Source organism: Bos javanicus, chromosome 18, assembly GCF_032452875.1.
Source record: "Bos javanicus breed banteng chromosome 18, ARS-OSU_banteng_1.0, whole genome shotgun sequence".
In the NCBI taxonomy this organism is placed as follows: Eukaryota; Metazoa; Chordata; class Mammalia; order Artiodactyla; family Bovidae; genus Bos; species Bos javanicus.
In genome coordinates this window covers 48,517,805-48,539,696 of record NC_083885.1, presented here as the reverse complement: position 1 = coordinate 48,539,696, position 21,892 = coordinate 48,517,805, and the positions used below count along the sequence as shown (strand labels likewise).

The 21,892-nt window shown below is 53.9% G+C and overlaps 2 protein-coding genes across 9 annotated transcripts in view; one reads left to right on the top strand and one right to left on the bottom strand.

The window, feature by feature from the left end:
- Positions 1 to 905: 905 nt before the first annotated feature.
- MAP4K1 (mitogen-activated protein kinase kinase kinase kinase 1) lies at positions 906 to 17,580 on the top strand. 4 transcript variants are annotated; one of them, XM_061388185.1, is made up of 31 exons: positions 908 to 1,121; positions 1,291 to 1,348; positions 1,460 to 1,550; positions 2,257 to 2,321; positions 3,835 to 3,890; positions 3,981 to 4,028; positions 4,178 to 4,220; positions 4,326 to 4,398; positions 5,019 to 5,150; positions 5,555 to 5,617; positions 5,722 to 5,803; positions 6,535 to 6,651; positions 6,873 to 6,951; positions 7,672 to 7,730; positions 7,816 to 7,847; positions 7,925 to 7,969; positions 8,719 to 8,761; positions 9,179 to 9,341; positions 9,436 to 9,518; positions 10,054 to 10,138; positions 11,316 to 11,392; positions 11,494 to 11,554; positions 12,471 to 12,579; positions 12,667 to 12,725; positions 12,905 to 13,008; positions 13,409 to 13,583; positions 13,864 to 13,929; positions 14,128 to 14,217; positions 14,308 to 14,378; positions 15,028 to 15,083; positions 17,402 to 17,580. In XM_061388185.1, the coding sequence occupies exons 1-31, from the start codon at positions 1,023 to 1,025 to the stop codon at positions 17,469 to 17,471; spliced, it is 2,454 nt and encodes an 817-aa protein (XP_061244169.1). In that variant the 5' UTR covers positions 908 to 1,022; the 3' UTR covers positions 17,472 to 17,580. The 4 variants fall into 4 exon arrangements, with proteins under 4 accessions (XP_061244170.1, XP_061244169.1, XP_061244167.1 ...); XM_061388183.1 differs by having other exon boundaries at positions 7,804 to 7,847; XM_061388184.1 differs by having other exon boundaries at positions 909 to 1,121; positions 7,804 to 7,847; positions 13,867 to 13,929.
- An 88-nt stretch (positions 17,581 to 17,668) lies between these two features.
- Positions 17,669 to 21,892, bottom strand: part of RYR1 (ryanodine receptor 1) — a 129,010-nt gene continuing 124,786 nt past the window's right edge. For all 5 annotated transcript variants that reach the window (XM_061388165.1, XM_061388168.1, XM_061388166.1 and 2 more), the window contains 7 exons: positions 21,457 to 21,603; positions 21,046 to 21,180; positions 18,960 to 19,116; positions 18,483 to 18,547; positions 18,292 to 18,392; positions 18,055 to 18,106; positions 17,669 to 17,907 (listed from right to left, as the gene is read on the bottom strand). In XM_061388165.1, coding sequence (XP_061244149.1) covers positions 17,812 to 17,907; positions 18,055 to 18,106; positions 18,292 to 18,392; positions 18,483 to 18,547; positions 18,960 to 19,116; positions 21,046 to 21,180; positions 21,457 to 21,603 — 753 coding nt within the window. In that variant the 3' untranslated portion in view covers positions 17,669 to 17,811. The remainder of the gene's footprint in view (positions 17,908 to 18,054; positions 18,107 to 18,291; positions 18,393 to 18,482; positions 18,548 to 18,959; positions 19,117 to 21,045; positions 21,181 to 21,456; positions 21,604 to 21,892) is intronic.

Here is a 21,892-nt window from a genome sequence, read left to right as displayed (position 1 = left end):
GGACTAAGCTTTTCCCGGGCCTAGCGTATCCAGTTATAGTCCCAGGCGCGTGAGCGCGGACTTACCGGGAAGTAGACTGATCCGTGGCGGCGTGGACGCACGTTGCGATGCGCGCGGCTGTGAACTCAAAACTGCTGGGGTTCCATCAGTACAATTCTTTTGGTCCATGGGCATGTGCCGAAGAAGGTGCTCTCTGAGGTCCCCTTGGCCCCAGGCCTCGGCCCCTGAGGCAGGATGCTGAGCTTTGCAGGTCCCCCACGCTGGTCCCCCACACTTCACCCTAACGCCGAGGGTAGTGGCCGGCAAAGCTGTTGTGCTCAGCCCGGCAGGGGCGGACGGAGGCTCGTGGACCCCTCCAGATCACGCCCAATCCCCATAGGCTCCAGTTTTGCGGGTGAAGGCGAGCGCCCTGCATGTGTCCACAGCAGGCATGACTGCACATGCTTGTGTTATTATATGTATATGCTCTGGGTACATCCACATACGTGCACACGGGTATCCAGGTGTGTGCACGTCGACTGGCCTGCGCGCCACACAGGGAGTTACCACTAAGTGCCTGTATGTGTCCCTGTATGGGTGAACAATAATGTACGCTTCATGGTCATCCCAGTGTAGACCTGCCATCTCCAGGTTGTGGCCCAACACTCAGCATTCAGCAGATTCAAGTGTAGTTTTTAGCCGCTGCCCAGAACGGGGGAGGGGGAGGGCACCCTCCAGGTCACAGTGAAGATAGTTTGCATCTGGTTTACATGCAGCCCAGGTCCCCGGAGGTGGAGGGGGGGGTCCCCTGGGTCCCAAGGCAAGCTGCCCCTCACAGGCTGCCAGGGCCCAGGGGACAGGGGGTGGAGCCGCCGGCTGCACAGCTCTGTGCTGGGGCAGGAAGCGAGAGTGGGGAGGGGGGAGCCCACAGCCGGTGGAGGCAAGGCGGGTGCAGGGCGTGTGGGGAGGGAGGGAGGTGCCAGCATTCGGAGCCCTGAGGCCCTGCTGGCCCCTGGGCGCAGGCCCAGCTCCGGCCCCCAGGAATGGACCTCGTAGACCCTGACATCTTTAACAGGGACCCCCGGGACCACTATGACCTGCTGCAGCGGCTGGGTGGCGGCACCTATGGGGAAGTTTTCAAGGTGAGGAACCCCCTCATTCTCCGACACCCTCAACCCTGTGACCTTGGGGGTGAGCCCCAAGAAGGGATAGGGATGCGAGAGGGTCCCAGTCCTCGGCTTGGGTTCAGGGATGCTGAGGAAGACCTCGGGCAAATGGAGCCTGCCTGACTGCCAACTTCCCCTTTACAAGGCTCGAGAGAAGGTGACAGGGGACCTGGTGGCACTGAAGATGGTGAAGATGGAGCCTGGTGAGGAGAGGACCCAGGCCCTCATTCCCCTGCCCCCACCTCCTGGGACCCTGGGATCTCCCCCATACTCCCTCTCTGCAGTAGCCTTTTCTCTTCTGCCCCTCCTTGCAGACGATGATGTTTCCACCCTTCAGAAGGAAATCCTCATCTTGAAAACTTGTCGGCACGCCAACATCGTGGCCTACCATGGGAGTTATCTCTGGTGATGAGCCGCAGACCTGCCCTGCCCCCCAGCCCAGCCCCCAGCTCCCATTCCTGACCAGGCCCCCCTCAACCTAACCTCTAATCCCGGACCTCCATTTTTAACTGAGGCCTCCTAACTTGATCCCCAGCCCGAAGTCCCACTTGTTTGACCAGAGCACCTCCAAATCTCATCTCCAATAAATAACTAGCATTTCTCACTAAATTGATCCCTTTGTGGTAATCAAATGTGAAACCAAGTCCCCCTAAAACTGATCATCGTTCTGACTTGCAGGTCCCCCAGTTTCACTTTCTGTTCCTTTAATATGAACCCCTAATTTCCCTGACCCTTGAATATCCCAGATGCCCCAGGAATGATCTCTGCCCCCCAGACCCGGCATCCTGGGCTCCTCTGTCCCCTTTGAACTTCCACAACCTGTGAAGTCTCTGCCCTGTCTCCTAGGTTAGCATGGGACAACAGAGAACGTCATGGTAGGAGCCCAGGGACCTGGGTTTGGTCCAGTTGACTCTAAATATATATTTTCTTCTCTGAGCCTCAGCCTCCCCATTTGTAAAATGGGATGATCTCACTCTGGTAGGCAATAGAGAGATGACAGCTCTTACATTCAAGTTCTTGTTGAACTAGGATAGGATGGACAGTGAGCCAGGAACTGTCCCAATAATGATTTATTACTGTTATTATTATTATTGCTCTTGAACTGTTGTAGGCTGCAGAAACTCTGGATCTGCATGGAATTCTGTGGGGCTGGTTCTCTCCAGGACATCTACCAAGGTGAGTGGCGGGGCGAGGAGATCCAGGCAGCCCTTGGCCCTCCAATCCACCTGTCCCGTCCCTCTACCCTTGCGTCTCCGGAGACTGTCTTTCTGGCCTATATTTCACACAGAGCCCCTCCTCTGCACCAGGCCTGGCCCGGAAGATGCTGGGGAGACTGTGGTACCCAAGTGGGCCCTGAACCCTATATCCTTCAGGACCTGAGAGTCCAGCTCTGGTTTTTCTGCAATGATCGCCTTGACTTTCCCTGCCCCGTCTTCCCCCGTGCCTGCATTTTCTCACCGAGGTCTATTCATGCCTTTGAGTATTTCTGCGTTTCTAGCTCATCGTCAGTGCCCATCTGTTCATTTAATGAGTGAATGCATTTCTGATTCACTCAGCCTGCTTCTCACTGTCTTGGAGCACTGGAGGGTGGGGACGGGGTGGGCCTTGATCAGATTTCTGATGTGCACCTCTATCTTTGACCATCTCCCAGTCTCCCAGTCTCCGTCCAGCCCTAGACCTCAAATGTCAGGAAAGGAAGGACTTCATGAAGAAGTCCTCAGGGCGGGTGGGGGAAACTGAGGCCCACAGAGAGGAAGTGACTCACCCCACCAGCCCGTCAGACCGAGTCTCTGACCCCTTGAGTCTGCTGTCTCTCTCTGGTGTATTTGCCTCACCCCTTTGTGTCTCTCTTTCTCACTGTGTCTGTTTTCCCAGTTGGGGGTGTCTCTGGCCATGTCTGTCTTTCTCTGCCTCAGCTTGAGTCTGTTCCTGATTCTCTATGTCTCTTCCCATCTCTCTCTGCCCTTCCTCGTTCTACAGAGTGACATCACTCAGAGCTGTCCCATGCCCTCCACCTCCCTCCAAAGTGAAGCCCAAGTTTCTCAACACCGCCCATGAGTCTGGCCCCCACTGGCAATCCCAGGCTGGCACTCTCAACCCTGCTCCACCCACTCCTCTGCTTTCCAGCCCCACCGGGGGCACTCCCCTGCTTCTGGGCCTTTGCACTTGCCTTTCCCTTTCCGAGTGGGACTGCTCCCCATCTCCACCCCCGCCGCCTTCTCAGGGTCACCTTCGCTGATCAACCTGTGTAAAATGTCATACTCCTTCCCACACATATTTCCCACACATATTTCCTGTTATCTTTTCTTGCTTAATTTTTCTTCTTACTATTTATTGGCGTCTCGTGTATCATGTATCTTACCTGTTTATCTTGTCTGCCATCCGTCTCCTGGGCTAGAACGTTCTTGCCATGGGGGCAGGGATCTCTGCCTCTTTTGTCCACAGCTGTATCCCTGTTGCCTGCCACAGTGGCTGGCACACAGTAGACATGCAGCAGATAATCACGTTGAATGAGTCTCTCTGGTTCCCTGCATCGCTGCCTCTCTCTGTTGCTGACTGCCTCTCTGCCTCCTCCTTCCACCTGTCCCATCCCAGTTCTCCCCTCCCTGCGTGGTACCCTCTCAGCTGGTGTGGGTGGTGGCCAGGGGTCTGGCCTGCACCCAATACAGTGCCTGGGTGACCTTTGCAGTGACAGGCTCCCTGTCGGAGCTCCAGATCAGCTACGTCTGCCGGGAAGTGCTCCAGGTAAGGGGATGCTCTCCGGGCTTGGGGTGGGGCAGGGCCCTGCTCCTGCCTCTGGACGCTCATAGCCCCCACTTCTGCCCTCCTCCCCAGGGACTGGCCTATCTGCACTCACAGAAGAAGATCCACCGGGACATCAAGGTGACCTAGGGGCAGAGAGATGGCCTTGGTGGGTGGGGGACCCGGGAGACAGGAGTCAGGAGGGTCAGGGTGTCGTGGGCCCAGGGAGTGTCAGCAGCATTAGACTTGGGGGTATCTCTGACAGCCTCGAATCCCTCCCTCTTCCCCAGGGAGCCAACATCCTCATCAACGATGCTGGGGAGGTCAGACTGGGTGAGTGTGGCTGGTGGGGATGGGGAGAGGGGCTGACTGAGGGTCTGAGGGGAGACTGAGGGGACAGGGGACCCCAGGTCACTATGTCTCTCCTTCTGTCTCCAGCTGACTTTGGTATCTCGGCCCAGATCGGGGCAACACTAGCTCGACGCCTCTCTTTCATTGGGACACCCTACTGGTGAGGAATGCCTGGCTGGCAGCTAGGAGTGGTGTGGGGTGGCTTGGCTTTCACTAGCCCAGATCTCTGGGCATCTCTGTACTGGCTTTTTTGCCCACCTCTACCTTTCTCTGGACCGGACTTCCCTGGTGGCTCAGTTGGTAAACAGTGTATCTGCTCTTTGGGTCTTTTTGGAGTTTTCCGTTTACCTAGGTCTCTCTGTGCACCCTCCAGCCATTCCTCCCAGTGTTTATGTTGATTTTTATCCTGGTCTGTCTGTCTTTCCATATCTGTCCACGTTTGTCTCACTGTCTCTCTCTTAGTCTCCATCTTCCAGCCTGTCTCTATCTCTCTGCCTTTCTCTCTCTCCATCTTTTTATTTTTTTAATATTTATTTGATTGTGCTGGGTCTTAGTTGCAGCATGTGGGATCTAGTTCCCTGACCAGGGATTGAACCCAGGCCCCCTGCGCTGGGAGCGTGGAGTCTCAGCCACCGGTCCACCAGGGAAGTCTTGATTTCTGTCTCTTTCCATCTTTATGTTTCCCTCTGCATCTGGCTCTCTCTATGCCTGCCCATTCTCCTCTTCTCCCTTTCCCCTTCCTGTGTCACTCCGTGGTTCTCTGAGGGTCTCTGCCCCTAGGATGGCTCCGGAAGTGGCGGCCGTGGCCCTGAAGGGGGGATACAACGAACTGTGTGATATCTGGTCCCTGGGCATCACAGCCATCGAATTAGCCGAGCTACAGCCACCACTCTTTGACGTGCATCCTCTCAGGTAGGCAGATGTGGCAGGTCCCCCTGGTCCCAGAGACCCCACTCAACTCTGACCCTGAACACCATCCCCCCAGCCTGTTTCTCCACCTCAAGACCCCCTAGAGGAGACCCCCCCTTACTCTGAGCCCAATCTGAGACCCTCAGGAGTCCCTCAACCCAGAAAGCCTTTTCTCCATCCCTCCACACTAGGGGCCCCAATTTAGGAAGCCCCATCTTGAGGCTCCCCCTGAGCCTGCTGGTGTCCCCTCAAAGGGGTACCCCATGCCTTGTGAAACGTACCCCTCATTCTTGTTCTGTCCCTCCCTTTGCTCCCTGCCGACCTCAGTGCTATTAGGGGCCCCTGCAGCCGCAAGGTCTGGCCGCCACTGGAAGTCTAATCCCCATGCTCTGTCCTTACTCTTCCAGGGTTCTCTTCCTCATGACCAAGAGTGGCTACCAGCCGCCCAGGCTAAAGGATAAAGGCAAATGGTAGGAGAGGGGCACATGGAGGAGGGAGGGCGGGGCCGAGGGTGATGGTCAGATGGGAGGGCCTCTGGTCCCCTCACCCCAGAATTCACCTTCTTCCTCCCAAGGTCGGCTGCTTTCCACAACTTCGTCAAAGTCACCCTCACTAAGAGCCCCAAGAAGCGACCCAGTGCCACCAAGATGCTCACTGTAAGCCTCTCTCCCCTAGAAGCCTTCCCAAACTCACCCCCGGAATTCCCCAGGGCCTCTACAACGTTGATCATTTCATTTCACGGAACCCCCATTGCCCTTTCAAAGTCGCGGTCCCTCTGAATTCCCCAGGACCCTCGAAATTCTCCAAGCTGATTCCCAGGCCCCCTTTTTTGCTTTCTTTGTGCTGGGTCTTCACTGCTGCCCGTGGCCTTGCCTCTCTTCACTGCAGCGTGCGGGCTTCTCACTGGGGTGGCTTCTCACTGTGGAGCACGGGCTCTAGGGCACAAGGGCTCAGTAGTTGTGGCTCAAGGGCTCCGCTGCTCTGCGACTTGTGGGATCTTTCCATACCAGGGATAGAACCTGTGTCCCCTGCATTGGCAGGCAGATTCTCAACCCCTGGACCGCCAGCAAAGTTCCCTACACTGAGTTCTTAAATCTCACAAATTCCTAAGGGCCTCAGGACCCATTCCTGGGTGTGCTCCGGAATTCCAGGGGAACTCCAGTCCCCTCTGAGACACTTCTAGAGTTTTGCAAAATACCTCACATTCTTCTAATCTCTTCAGACACCTCAGAATCCCCCAGGTTGCTGCTCCCCAGAATTCCCTGCCTTCTTCCTCTGTTGGCAACTTCCCCCCAAGTTTCCTCTTAGACAAGTTCTCCAGCCCCATCCCAACCCCCTCCTTCCAGTCCCGCCCCCTATCTGCTGACACCCTCCTTCCCTCCTCCAGCATCAACTGGTGTCCCAGCCTGGGCTCAACAGGGGCCTGATCCTAGATCTTCTGGACAAACTGAGGAACCCCGGGAAGGGGGCCCCTGTGGGCGAGATTGAAGATGAAGACCCTGAGGTGAGAGACCAGCTTGCCTTTGCTCAGCCTGTTTCCCTGCCTGGAGCGCCCCCTTGCTGCCTCTCTCAGAAAAGAGCCAGGGAGGATGGGGTGGTGGCTTGGCACAGGGCTTTGGGGGCACATGGGTTATGGGAGGGCCCAGGACTCTGGTCTGGACCCACATGGGTGGGGGGGCTGCTGCTGGAGGACCTCAGGTCTGATGCAGCCGCCACTCTGCCCAGCTCCCCCCGGCCATCCCTCGGCGGATCCGATCCACCCATCGGGCCAGCTCTCTGGGGATCCCAGATGCAGATTGCTGTCGTGAGTAGAGAATCTTTACGTTTCTGGACACCTGACTCTATAATCCAGGAGATGCCCCCTCATCAGATTGCCCTAGAGACCCTCATCACTTCCAAATAGACCCTCAGAGACCCCCATCACCATCTGACTCTGCAGGAGACCCCAGAGGGCCTCACCACCACCTGGTCTACAAAATGCCTCTGGAGACCCCCACCTCTCTGTCCTGCAAACAGACCTCATGAGGCTTTCCATAACTGCCAGGACTCCCAGAGACCTCAGGAATCTTTGTTCCCTGATCCCCAAATGGAACCTAAAAGCAACCACTCTATACCCATTTTGAACCCCCACCTCCCTGATCTCCATTCCTGACCCCTAAATGCTGTATATGCTCAGCTGTGTCCGACTGTCTGTGACCCCGTGGACTAGCCCACCTGGATCCTCTGTCCATGGGATTCTCCAGGCAAGAATACTGGAGCAGGTTGCCATGCCCTCCTCCAGGGGATCTTCCTGACCCAGGGATCCAACCCACATCCCCTGCAATGGCAGGTGGATTCTTTATCACTGGTGCTACCTTGGAAGCCCCCAGATGAGACCCCTGTAAACCAGGATCCCTTCCCCATAGGGACAGCTCCAGTGCTAAGATCCTGACCCCAGAGCCCACCCCCCCTTCTATTCTTTCTGTTCCTAAATCCTCGTCCCCAGCTCACTGTGTGACCCGCCCCCCACCCCCCAATCCCCCAGGGCGGCACATGGAGTTCAGGAAGCTCAGAGGCATGGAGTCCAGGCCCCCGGTGGACACGGTGAGATCCTCCCTGACTGCCCAGCCGCCCTCCTCTCCCCCTGGGCCACTGCTGACCCTTTACTATCCCGCAGGCTCTCCTACAGCCCCCTGAAGACTTCAAGAGCAGCAGTCCTAGGTCAGGGACTCTCAGGGTGGGAGTGGGGCAGGGATGTGCGTGGGGACCACCCGAGGCTCATGCCTGTTCCTTCTCAGGAGGAACCTATCAGAGTCCGATGATGACTATGACGACGTGGACATGTAAGAGCTCCACAGGCCCCCACCCAGCCCTTGCCTTCCTACAACCCATCTCCCTTCCCCCGATCCCAGCCTCAGCCCTGCTTCCCTTCAGTGCTGATCCTTGACCCCTGACCCCTGACCGGACCCTCAATATCCCCACCTTCCTTCACCTCCAACCCCTGACTCCCCTTTCCTTCCTCTCCAATCCCAGCCAACTCAACCCTGGGTCCCCTGCTACCTTCCAGTCCCCAGCTCCTACCAGATGTTTCTCTCAACCCCAGGCCTCAACTGCTGCCCTAACCTTTAACCCCTGGGCCCCTCATTTTTCTTCATCTTCTCACCCACCCTCAGACCGAACCTTCCCCCATGTCAGGCCCTCAGCCCCAGACCCAACCTCAACCCCAGCAGTTGGCCCAGGCCCCCATCTCCCCCAGCCCCAGGCCTGTGTCAGCCTCAGGGCCCACCTGTCCATTGCACACCTGTCGTCTGTAATAGATTCACGTGCACCAGGTGAGAACCTGACCCCTGGGAGCACCGTATAGTCTGTGTTCCTAGGCGGGTGTGAAGTTGCAGAGACTTGATGCAGTCAGCACTTGATATCTAAGAGTTACTGGGACCATTATCACCATGGTCATCAGTCCTTTAGCCCTCAGCTCGAGCCCCAGATCGAGTCACCCTCTGACCTTCCTGAGCTCAGACCTCCAGCCCCAACCGTCCCCAGGCCTTTGTTGCCACACCTCCCGCCTGCTGACCCCATCTTTGTGTTCCAGCCCTGCCCCTGCAGAAGACACACCTCCTCCACTGCCCCCCAAGGTAAGGCCCTGGGACAGAGATGGGGGGCAGGGGGCCAGGAGGCCAGGGCCCATAGACACTGAGATACTAAGCTCTCTTGGGCTGGAGTCTGGGACACCAGGTCCTTTGAGATCTGAGAGACTGGGATGACTGGGATCTGGAAACGGCATCCCTGACCCTAGGTGTGGGACTCAGAATATTTAGCCCAATGGATGCTGGTCAGTAGCTGGTCTTTGGAAACCCCGCTGCACCCAACCCTTCCCCTTTAGTTGCTGGAGTATGTTGATTTGGGGGCATGCATCAGAGAGGAAGGTTGGAGGGGTGGCTAGATATCACAGAGCCATGACCTAATGTCAGTTCTGGCAGAGGTGATTGGCAAGGTACCTTCTCTCTGAGTTGATCTAATGTATTCCCCACCCTCCTCCTCTCTCTCCAAAGCCCAAGTTCCGTTCTCCGTCGGATGAGGGTCCTGGGGGGACTGGGGATGATGGCCAGCTGAGCCCGGGGGTGCTGGTCCGGTGTGCCAGTGGGCCTCCCCCACGCACCCCCCATCTCGGGCCTCCCCCAGCCACCCGAAGCCCCCACCTCACTGCCCACTCAGGTAACAGGGCAGGCTGGGCTGGGAGGTGGGTGAAGGTGGGGGTTGGGCAGGGATCGGGGGGCTTTGGGGGCTGATTTTCCCCTCCCCATCTCAGAACCCTCACTCTGGAACCCAGCCCCTCGAGAGCCTGACCAGCCCCCACTGTTGCCCCCCAAGAAGGAAAAGATGAAGAGAAAGGTGAGGCCAGTGATGCTGAGGATTGATATCTCCGGATGCAGCTGGGGATGCCTGGTGGGAGTGGGGGGTGGGGCAGGGAAGACTAATGACAGGTGACATTAGTTGAGCAGAGCCTCTGTGCGAGACCCTGCTCTCGTGTCTTTGCATGGTGTGTACCTGTACAGATAGAGATAGATACCGCAGTTGTTGCTGTTCAGTCACTAAGTCGTGTCCGACTCTTTGTGACCCCGTGGACTACAGCATGCCAGGCTGCCTTGTCCTTTGCTCTCTGCTGGAGTTTGCTCAAACTCATGTCCTGTGAGTCAGGGATGCCATCCTGCAGATACTGCAGAGACACGTATTATCTGCCATTTCAAAATGGGGAAACTGAGGCACAGAGGGGTTAAACAGTTTCCAAGGTCATAAACCTTTGAGCAGGCAGAGGCGGGATTTGAACCTTGCCACTCTTGCTTCTGAGTCTTAACCACTATGCTTTCCTGTCCCCTCCCCCTTTTGCTGGATCTGCTGCTGCCCCATCCCCCCATGGCCCACCCAGGGATGTGCCCTTCTCGTCAAGTTGTTCAATGGCTGCCCCCTCCGGATCCACAGCACGGCGGCCTGGACACACCCCTCCACCAAGGGTGAGTACTCAGGAGGGCCACGGGAGAATGTGGCAGGGTTGGGGAGGACCCTTAGTGGAAGGCAGAAAGTCAGGGAGAGGGGAAGTGTCTTAATACAGTAGGGAGTGGCAGAGTGGAGGCAGGGGCAGAGCCAGGAGTTACAGCTGGGGTTTAGGGATCAAAGCTGGGTAGACTGAAGCAGAGTTTGAGAGTGAAGATTAGGGAAATTAGTTTGGAAGTCAAGAGTGTCAGACATGGAATTTCCCTGAAGGTCTAGTGGTTAAGACTCTGAGCTTCCACTGCAGGGGGGCACAGGTTTGATCCCTGGCTGGGGAACTAAGATCCCACATGCTGCACAGTGTGGCCACAAAAAAATAGATAAATAAAATAGGAATTTTAAAAAGGAGTGTCAGATAAACCAGAAAGGTCAGAGTTTGGTGTATAAGATCTGGGACAGTTGGACCCCATTAACCTCAGTTGCCCCAGAGAAGGAAATGGCAACCCACTGCAGTATGCTTGCCTGGAAAATCCCATGGTCAGAGGAGCCTGGTGAGCTACAGTCCATGAGGTCTCAAAGAGTCAGACACAACTGCGTGTGCACACACACACACACACACACACGCACACACACAGCCTCAGTTGGAGGTTAATGGTAGAGAGACTGGGATCAGCAATTTGGGGTCAGGAGTTTTAGGGATTAGAATGTAGCAGAAAGGGACAGAGTTTAGGGATCACAGTCAGTGAGGGGTAATGTTAAGCAAACAGTATTAGAGCTTGTGGGGTCACACTGGACACAAAGAGCCATATGTAAGGGTATTTGAATTTGAGCATCAGTGTTGAGATAGGATTAGCATTCAGGGACCAGAACTGGGGAGAAAAACAGATAGAATTGAGAGGGCTACTGGGGAAGACATGTCTGATGTTGGGGTCAGAATTGAGGGGACAGATGGTCAGGTTTGCAGGTCAGAGATGGGAGAACCACCAGAACAGGGGAAGTCAGAGGCTGGTGAGAATGAGACCAGCTCAAGGGAACTGGTCAGGGTTTGAGTTCAGATTTGTGAAAACAAAGGCTGGAAATGTCAGTGTGGCGGGGGAGAGTAGAGAATCGAAGGAACAGCATCAGTGTTTGGGGTCATATGGGGTCTGGGAGGGCCCTTGTGATGAAGCAGGTCCCAGCATCATCATGTCTGCCCCCTAGACCAGCACCTGCTCCTGGGGGCTGAGGAAGGCATTTTTATCCTGAACCGAAATGACCAGGAGGCTACGCTGGAGATGGTGAGGGGCAGTCCCTGGGGTGGGTCAAGGGCGGCTGAGGGTGGGGGCTGGAGTTGGGGTTGCTGGGGTCTTACAGGAGCCATCTCCCCCTTGCCCTGTAGCTTTTTTCTGGCCGGACTACCTGGGTGTACTCCATCAACAATGTCCTCATGTCACTCTCAGGTCTGGCTGTGGCTTGGGTGGGAGGGCTGGGGGTCAGAACTTAAGGGGTCAAAGGTCAGGAGGTTGGGAAATAGGTGGGCACAGAGAAAACAATTAGGCTCCCCCTGCGCAGAGACTACAGTTCAAATTCCAGCCACCTTTTCACTGTGGGACTTGGGGCAAGACACTTCTTCCTAGGCCTCTGTTTCCCCATCTTTAAAATGGGGCTCACAATAGTGCCCACCTCTCAAGTCAGTTTTGAGGTAATTTTCACAAGAAGTCAGTCTTTACCTTTCTTTGACAATACTTGGTCCATGCTTTACTAAAATGGAGTGAGCAGGTTGTGGATTAAAATTTTGTGTCATTGTTCTATAAACACTTTGTGTAAAAGAATTTCTAATTTATGAGACCCTGAGCCAAATAGAATGAGTGAGCTCATTCATATCACATCTGTGATGACAAACTTTTGCAGAATTTCTAGATGTTCCTTCTTGAACTTTGTAACATGTGTAACTTCATCTGATTGTTAAGTGTCTGTCATTTCTCATGTGGCCACAAGTACTATGAGGGTAGGGAACATATTTATTTTACTCACCATTGTTCACCAGAGCCAAGCACAGTGCCTGGCCTATAGTGGACATTTAAAATATGTTGCACCGGCACTTCCTGGTGGTCCAGTGTTTAAGCCTCCACACTTCCACAGCAGTGCGCATGGGTTCAATCCCTGGTCAGGGAACTAAGATCCCACATGCCATGGGGCACAGCCAAAAAAAACTTTTTAAAACATGTTGCATGAAAAAATGAATAAATAAAGGTGCTTGAGACTTGAAGACTTGGGCATTTAAAAGGGACGGGGCCAAGTGATGGGCTGAGGGAAGGGTGGGAGTGTGCAGTAGCCTATAACTGCCTGCTTTCCCTATGTACACACACACTGCAGGAAAGACCCCCTACCTGTATTCTCATAGCATCCTGGGCCTGCTGGAACGGAAAGAGGGCAGAACAGGAAGCCCCATCGCTCACATTAGCCCCCACCGGCTACTAGCAAGGTACCAGCCCCTAGTGGTACCACTGATTCCTCTAATGCCCCATTCCTGCCGTCCCTCGCCTCCATTCATGCCTACCTTCTGCCGCAGGAAGAACATAGTCTCCACTAAGATCCCGGACACCAAAGGCTGCCGGGCGTGCTGTGTGGGTGAGAACCCAGGGGTGGGCAGACAGGGGGCAGGACCAAGGGTGGGACTTGGACTCCTCTCCACGGGAGAGGGTTGCAGAGTTAAGGCAGGGTGAGTAGAGCCTGGGGAGAGGTGTGTGGCCTTTGGGGGCGAGGGGTCGCGGGAGAGACCATTGACCACTACTTACCCGCCTCCACAGCGGAGGGCACCAGCTCCGGAGGCCCGTTCCTGTGCGGGGCTTTGGAGACATCCGTGGTCCTGCTTCAGTGGTACCAGCCCATGAACAAGTTCCTGCTGGTCCGGGTAGGGAGCCTGGAGACGCTAGGGGCTTTGTCAGTTTGGGTGGCTGGGGCCGTCCACTCTACGCTTCTGCCGCGAGCTCGGCGAACCTGGGCTTCCACCTGAGGCCTCCCACAATCTCCCCAAGGCTCCGCCCACCTGGAGGCTTCTCCCCTGAAGTCTTTCTGATCCTTAAGCTCCGGCCCTCACTCCACCCGTCACTTTCTAAGCCTTTTGAGGCCTCACCCCCCTGAAGTTTCTAGATGGTGCTTCCCAAAACTGAGGGCTCAAGAAATACTTGGTGGGGAGGGGAAATACTTCGGAAGCCCCAAGCCCACTGTCCTCCAAGACCCCGCCCCTCAGGCCCCGCCCCAGGCCCCGCCCCGTCCTCCTCTGAGCCCGCCCCTCCCTGCGTGGCCCGCAGCAGGTGCTGTTCCCGCTCCCTACGCCTCTGCCTGTGTTTGCACTGCTGACCGGGCCAGGCTCCGAGCTGCCCTCAGTGTGCATCGGCGTGAGCCCCGGAAGGCCGGCGAAGTCGGTGCTCTTCCACACCGTGCGCTTCGGTGCGCTCTCCTGCTGGCTGGGCGAGATGAGCACGGGTGAGTCGGGCAGGCTCTGGGACGGGTGAGGCTTATCAGTTGGGTTGGGTTGGGTCTGAGTGGCTGGGCGGTGCTTAGCCTGAGGCGTAACTGGGAAAGGGGATGAACCGAGAGCGGGGCGGGAGAACGTTGGGTATATATAATTAGTGAGATTGATGTTGGGGAGTGGGGAATTCTGTGAGGGGCGCGGTTTAGCCCGATTGCTTGGGAATGGAGAGGGGGGCCTAGCGGAGGAAGGCGTAATGCGGGGAAATTGGTCCCTAAACCCGGATCTCTCAAGCAGAGCACAAGGGACCAGTACAGGTGACCCAGGTCGAGGAAGACAAGGTGATGGTGTTGATGGACGGTAAGAACTTTCCTTCCTCCCTTGCCTCCACTGTTCCTAGGTACCGACCCCCAGGCCCCGCACCTCTCAGAAACTCTGAGCGCCTCCAGTCCTTACTCGTCCTGCTTTGCTTCTTACACTGAACGTATTGTCCGGTCCCTCGATAACCTTCTCAAGCCCGCTTACTGCTCTTAAAGTACCTTCTCTACCTCCTTCTAGGGTCCCTGAAGCTGGTAACCCCAGAGGGGGCCCCGGTCCGGGGGCTTCGAACTCCAGAGATCCCCATGACTGAAGCAGTGGAGGCCGTGGGTATGTGCCGGAATGATAATTCCGGGGTCCGGGGTCCAGGTTGGAGGCTTAAGTGAAACCCAAGGGTAACAGGCACTGCTTTCCTCCCAGCTATGGTCGGGGGTCGGCTCCAGGCCTTCTGGAAGCATGGAGTGCAGGTGTGGGCTCTAGGCTCGGACCAGGTAAGCTCCTCCCTCCTAGCACCCGCAAGCCCCTCCCACGTCAGTCATCTCACTCATCAGATCGATTGGGAAAACAAACTCAGCGTGTAAAGTCCCTGGAGGTGACACTTCCTCTAGGCTCAGTTCAGACAGGTCCCCTTCTCTGCTCCAGTGTCTCTTGGGACCAGAGCTCATCCAGGGTCACTGTGTGACTTTGCATCTTTCTGAGCCTCCCTCAGGCTCCCAACTGTAAAATGGGGTCACAGATAGAGACAAGTGGGTTAAGAGCACGGACCAGACTGCCTGGGTTGGAATCCAGCTGAATGATTTTAGGCAAATGACTTAATCTTTCTGTGCCTCACTTTTCTCATCTGGAAAATGGAGTGAAAATGATGCTTAATTCACAGAACACCATGTGTCAGGCTCTGCCCTTACACTTTTGTATTCTTAATCTTCGGGATCACCTGTCAGGTAGGTATTATGATTTCAAAGGTTAGTGCTCTGAGGTGCAGAGAGGTTAAGTATCTTGCCTGAGGTCACACAGTTGATGAATGGTGTTAGCAGCAAAGATTATTTCTGGACCTGAGGAGTTCAGAGACCTTGCCCCTTACTCTCTTTAAGGGAGAGGGGAGGAGTCTTCTAGACACTGATACAGCACCTTTTCCCCCAGCTGCTGCAGGAGCTCAGAGACCCCACCCTCACCTTCCGTCTGCTTGGCTCCCCCAGGTATGAACTTGGGGAAGAGAACAGAGGACCAGGGAGGGGGGGTGCTTTGGAGGTAAAGAGGGTATCTTGAGGTGTCCCCAGCCCTCTGTATCTTTGGCCTGGACATCCTCTCGCCTGGTCTCCCTGCTTCTGTCTCTGTCCCCTATAGTCTATTCCCCACAGAGCAGCCAAGGTGGGATTTTCTTTTGTTAAAACTTTTTAAATTAATTATTTTTGGCTGTGCTTTGGCTGTGTTGTGGCTCCCGGGCTCTAGAGCACAGGCTCAGTAGTTGTGGTGCACGGGCTTAGTTGCCTCATGGTGCGTGGGATCTTCCCAGATCAGGGACTGGATCCGTGTTTCCCACATTGGCAGGCAGGTTCTTCACCACTGAGCCACCAGGGAAGCCCGAAGGTGGAATTTTCATTCTTTTTTAACTTTTTATTGATATGTTGATGCAAATTTAGACTCAGAGAAGTTGCCAAAATAAATTTAAGAATTCTGTATCCCCTTCACCCAGATTCCCTGTATATTATTTTTAACCACATTTGCTTTATTCTTGCCTTGGATATATGTGTAATTTTTTTCTTTTGGCACATGAATTGCAAGCATGATGCTAGTTTACCCCAAAATACTTCAGTGTATGTTTCCTAAATCAAGGCAAGGACATACTCTTACAAACCACAATACAGCTGTCAAAATCAAGAAAAGAGCACCGAGATAGCACTATCTTCTAATTTCACACACCCACTCAAGTCTCACCAGTTTTTCCAATGATGCTCTTTGTAACCAAAAAATAATACTTTTTTTTTTTTTTTTTTGGTCCATGATATCATCCAGGATTATAGGCTGCATTTTGGGGTCATGTTTCTTTAGTCTTGTGCCCGGAACATTCTTCAGACTTTCTGTGCTTTTCGTGACCTTGACACTTCTGAAGAGCACAGGAAATTTGTTTTTCAGAATGTCCCTTAGTTGGGTTTGAGGTTTCCAGGTTACACGTTTGGGGCAGGAATACCACAGAAGTGATGGGGTGTCCTTCTCACTGCATCGGATCAGGAAGTGTGTGTCAGTTTGTCCCGCTACTGGTGAGGTTATCTGTGGTCGGTCACTTGGTTAAAATGGAATGAGCCAGTTTTCTTGACTATAATGCTACTCTTCTTTCCTCTGTATAAATAAGTATCCTTTTGGGTAATTTCTTGAAACAATGTAAAACTATTGTTTCACCTAATTTTACCATGACTTGATGATTTTTGCCTGAGCCTATTAAATGGTGAGTTTCCTATTTCTATCATTCTTTCTACATTTATAAGTCAGCATTCTACTGTAGGAAAGAGCTGTCCCTTCTCCACCATGTATGTGTGTATGTATATTTGTATGTATGTGTGTATATATGACTGTGTGTGTGTGTGTATTTCAGCATAGTCTCAAGGGTTTTTAGTTTATTCTTTTTTAAAAAAGGATCCTCCACTTTATTTTTCTTTAAAGATTTTATTGTTTATTTTTGGCTGCGGTGGGTCTTTGTTATTACACACAGACTTTTCTCTAGTTGCCGAGAGTGGGGGCCACCCTTCTTCGTTGCAGTGTGTGGGCTTCTCACTGTCGTGGCTTCTCTTATTGTGGAGCACAGGCTCTGGTAGCTGTGGCTCATGGGCTTAGCTGCTCTGTGGGAAGTGGGATTTTCCTGGGCCAGGGATCAAACTGGTGTCCCTTGTATTGCAAAGCAGATTCTTAACTGCTGGACCACCAGGAGAGCTGGTTTTCATTTTATTCTATGGGTTATAACCTATTACTATCATTATCTGTTTTGAGGCACAAATACTCACAGATTTAGCCAGTGAGAGCTTCTTCAAGGATCTCTCTGATCTTTCAATATGTCAGAGGGGCCTTTTAAAATCCAGATCTGATTGTGTCACTCTCCACCTGGTTAAAAGCTTCCTGTGGCCTCAAGATAAATACCCAATCCTGGTCACAGCCCACAAACCACGACTTGTGCAGTCAAGCCCTCTCCCATGTGAGTCCTTTGCCCAGGCTGTTGTCTCTGCCCAGAACACTCGTCCCTGCCCTTTCACCAGGTTCCCTCCTGAGCTTCTTTCAGGCTCCACCATCCATTCTTTAGGGACACCTTGGCTGACCCCTCGAGCTGGGTTTCCCTGCTGTGTGCCTCATGCTTCTTTGTACTTATCGAATTCACTGGTTCATGTTGGTCTCCTGAGGGCAGGGGCTGTGTCTGCTCATCCACTGCTCTACCCAGCACTATGCTGGCACAAACTCTATCGACTTCTCTGCAAATGAGTGAATGAACAAATGAGTGAATGAACTGACTTCTCTTTTCCTTCCCCAGGCCTGTGGTGGTGGAGACGCGCCCAGCAGATGATCCCACTGCCCCCAGCAATCTCTACATCCAGGAATGAGTCCCCGAGGGGGTGTTAGGAACCAGTCTCGACACCTCCCTCCCCAACGGACACACACTCCTGATCCTGGCATGCCCCTGTCTCCCAATAAACATGACTTCAGTCTCTGCTTTCATCTTGGTTTTGGGGTTGGGGGGAGGAGAGGAGAGCAGAATTCCTGGATGCCCCCCCCCCATCAGCAATCCAATACAAAGATGTCAGGGGTGTAGCACAGACTTTATTTGTCAGTACATGGTCACCCCTCCCCCAGCTGCCTTGTGGGGAGGGGTTTGAGGGCTACGGGGTTTGCTGTGAGAATAAGGCACTTGAGGTGGGGGGTGAAGGGCCAGCTGGGGGTGTCTCAGCTAAGCTGGTCCTCATACTGCTTGCGGAAACAATCGCCAGCCGGGAAGAAATCCCAACATCTCTCTTGGTACATCTTCCAGACGTAAGACTCCTAGCCGTGGGGGATGGGGAAGAGTTAGTTGGTCACATCTTCAAATGCTTCGTATTGACATGAGCTTTTCACTGCCACCTGCTGCCTGACCTTATATTAAAATTCACCATGTCCCTGCCCATTGTCCTTCCAATTACACACCCTTACCTGGCCCGTGTGTTCTGTCTCGTCCTTGTTTATCAGATACATCAGGAAAAACCTGGGGATGGGAGGCAGCAGTAGACAGGTCACGATTTCCCTTACTTTCTCCTGATTAGCTGGCTGGGAGTCCACACACATGGACACCGCACCCTCTCCCCAGACTAGTCAATAGTATCTCCCTCCCCTCCCCGCTGTTGGTGGCCACGCCCCACCCTCCTGTTTGGCCAATGGGCCCACACTCACATGTAATTGGCCAGGTTGTGTTCCTCCAGTGTGTGAGTCTCGAACCCATGCGGTGTCGTATCAAAGTAATCACTGCCAATACCGCAGATGAAGCACTTGGTCTGTGCATGGCAGGAGACATCAGAATGAAGGTCCATTCAACCCCCTAGGGTCCTGTAATCCCTCAGGGTCGCCCCCCAGACATGACCTACCTCCATATCTTCCTTCACTTGCTCTTGTTGGTCTCGGAGCTCGCCAAAAGCGTCAATGATCAGACCTGGGGGTTTGGGGGGAGTTGCAGGGTGCATGTCAGTGTCTAACTTCTCACCTAATTCAGACTTTCCCCTCTTCTAGCTATCTGCCTTTGAGTCTCGTACTCCATCTCTCTAATCTCACCCCACTTACTAAAAATAATACCTAGTGTTTACTGAGCACTTACCATGAGCCAGATACTTACCACCTATGAATTAACGTAATTCTGGCAACCCTATGTGGCTAGTATAATTAATATCCTCATCTTATAGATGGAAAAACTGAGTCTCAGAGAGGTCACTTGCCCGAAGTCTCACAGTAGAGGGAGGTAGAGCCAGGACATGAATCCAGGCTGACCAGATCCTGGATTTGTATGCTAAAGAGCTAGCCTGCCTCTGGACACAGCCCCCACTCCCCAGACCCTGATGAGTACTGACCCTGGATAATGGCCAACAGGATGACGATGACGAAGAAAAAGAAGGTGATGTCGAAGACCACCCGGTACAGCTCGTATTCATCGCCTGCTGGGTCCTCTATCTCGTCCCCAATGCCCCCACCAGCTCGGACACCCACGTACATGTGGAAGAGGTAACACTGCAGGGGCAGGGTGAGAAACACGAGTCGCGGGTTCAGTCTTTGACATTCACTGAGAACCTACAGGGCGCCGGATTGGCGGAGCAGGGCGCACACGGCAATGACTGAGACAGCCCTGAACGCTGCTCTTACAGGGCTCACAAGCTTGGCATCAGATAGTGACAGCCCAGAAATGATCAGGGTTGTGATAGGGAGGGCTCAGGGCCAGGAAAGCACAGTGTAATCATGGGCAAGATGGGGGAAGCACAGGAAACGTTGAAGTTTTGAAAGCCTGACCCCGCCTGGGTGATAGGGTAAGGCTTCCTAGAAGAGAGGACATGTGTGAACTGGAAACGTGAAGAAAATGTTAGGTGGGAGAGAGAGTTCCAGGCAGAGAAAACCACATGTGTTTCGTCACCCCTGGGGAGGAAAGAATACATCTTGCTCCTGTGAGGAACTGAAAAGAGGTTCAGTGAGGCTGGAAACAGAGTTCCTGTGAGCAAGAGCAAGGAGAGAAATGAGGGCCAGCTAATGGTCCCGGAGGGCTTCCTGTAAGAGGCAGCATTTAAGTTGAAGATGAGGCATCAAGTGAATAGGCATGTGTACGTAGGGCCAGGGAGAGGGCGGGTGGAGAGACTGTCAGATGCAAAGGGCTTGGGTTGGGAGGAAACACATGATTTTAGGGGAACTGAGGGAGGCCCAGGCAGCCAGAGAGCAAAAGGCAAGGACTGTGGTTAGACTCAGGCCAGGCTAGTTTTCCCCTGGCTTTGTACACCATGAAGGCACTGGGGAACCACAAGAAGGTTCTGAGCAGAGGGAAGGACATGGTCTGCCTGAGACTTGGGAAAGACCTTACACTTTTTTTTTCTGTGTCTCAGGAAGTGAGAGAACCCAGTGGCCTTGGGTAAGAGCTAAGACCAGTGACTGGTGGGAACAAGGCTGAGTGACAAGACCAAGTCTGGTGGGGCCTCAAGTATCAGACTGAGGAGCCAGATGGGTCCCGTGAGCATAGTGCCAGATTACAGGCCGTTCTGAGATAAAGCACTGGAGTGATTCTTTCAACTGTGACCCCTGCCTATAGTAGGTTAAACTCAATTTGGGTGATGACCACCACTTATTAGAATAGAAGAGAAAATAGAAACACGCACGGCATAAAACTTTTCCTGATAGATAATGATGATAGTAGCTCACGTCTATGGAATCCTTAATACCTGTCAAGCACTATTTTAAACTTTAAAGTCTTTGATGGTCAGGGAGCTCAGTTATGTCCAACTCTTTGCGACCCCATGGACTGTAGCCCACCAGGCTTCTCTGCCCATGGGATTTCCCAGGCAAGAATACTGGAGTGGGTTGCCATTTCCTTCTCCAGGGGATCTTCCCAGCCCAGGGATCGAACCCATCTCTCCTGCATTGGCAGGTGGGTTCTTTACCGCTGAGCTACCAGGGAGCATCACTGAGTCCTAAAAGCAACCCTGGGATATAGGCTCTATTATTATGCAATCATTCCACAGGTGAGGACACCAGAGCGTGGGGAGGTTGAGCTGTCAACCCCAAATCACATGGCTTGTAAGTCAGGCACTGTGCTTGAGCACCTTTCCAATGATAATACCTTGAAAAGCTCAAATATTACAACAGTGGCTACCATTCATTGAGGCAGCGTTCCAAGTACCTCACAAGGGTCAGATCACTTAACCCCGGAAATAAGTCTGCAAGGTAGGGTCTATTACTTTTTTTTTTTTTTTTAATTTGGTTGCACTCTCTGGCATGTGGGATCTTAGCTCCCTGACCAGGAATTGAACCCACGCCCACTACCTTGGAAGGGGGAGTCAACCACTGGACAGCCCAGGAAGTCCCAAGGTAGGTCCTACTACTAACCCCCTTTACAGATGGGAAAACTAAGGGTCAGGGATGGCTGGTAACAGGTCCAAGAGCATGGGGGGTGGGGCTCACTGTCATCATGTCGTCACACTTCATGTCAGGTTCATCCTCGTCCTCGCTCTTGTTGTAGAACTTTCGGAAGAAGTTGAAGGCCACCACGGTGTACAGGTAGACCACCACTGCCAGGAGGCCCACGGTCATCACCAGCTGGGGGCGGGCAGGGAGCGGGTCAGCTCCACGCTCGGCTTGCCGCTCCCCCATGCCCACCTTCTCTATCGTTGCCCCACTTCAGCCCAGATGGCCCTCCTGCCGGGGTCTCACGACCCACATCCACCCTGGCTCAGCCAGCCCAGCCTTGTCCCTCCTCACCCAACCCTGCGCCCTCCTCATCTGAGCTGCCCAGCCTTCACCCTCCATCCCTCCTAAGGGACAGCTAAGGTGGCCCCTGCCAGGTTCACTCCACTCGGGCAGATCCCTCCACACCTGCTTCCCATTGTGGGTGACGGAGGAGAGGATGGTGCGCAGCGTCTTGACCCCCATGGCGATGTCCAGGAGGTGGGCGGCAAAGAAGAAGTTGTTGTAGTGCCCGAGGAGGGACATCACCATGTACCAGCCCAGGTACAGGAAAGACTGTGGGCACACAAACCAGGGGTCAACGGGCATGCATGAGGGTCAAGGAGCTCTCTGGAGGCCCAGGACCGTTCAAGAGCATTGGGAGTGCTCTGGTGGTCAGGGTGCCATCTCTGGCTAGGGATTATTTGAAGGATCAGGAACACTCTAGAACAATGGCGCACTCGGTGTGGGAAGCCATTCTTCGAGGAGCTGGGGAACCCTCAGCAGAAGGATGTAGTCTGGGAATATAAGAGTGTTCTGGGTCTTCCGTGGAGGTCTAGTGGCTAAGAATACGCTTGCCAATGCA

Bases quoted from the DNA above. Each gene is read 5' to 3' on its own strand.
- MAP4K1 (XM_061388183.1), top strand. From the start codon at position 1,023: ATGGACCTCGTAGACCCTGACATCTTTAACAGGGACCCCCGGGACCAC. The intron at 13,009-13,408 runs GTAGGGAGCCTG...CGTGGCCCGCAG, and splicing joins ACAAGTTCCTGCTGGTCCGG to CAGGTGCTGTTCCCGCTCCC. The intron at 14,218-14,307 runs GTATGTGCCGGA...CTTTCCTCCCAG, and splicing joins TGAAGCAGTGGAGGCCGTGG to CTATGGTCGGGGGTCGGCTC.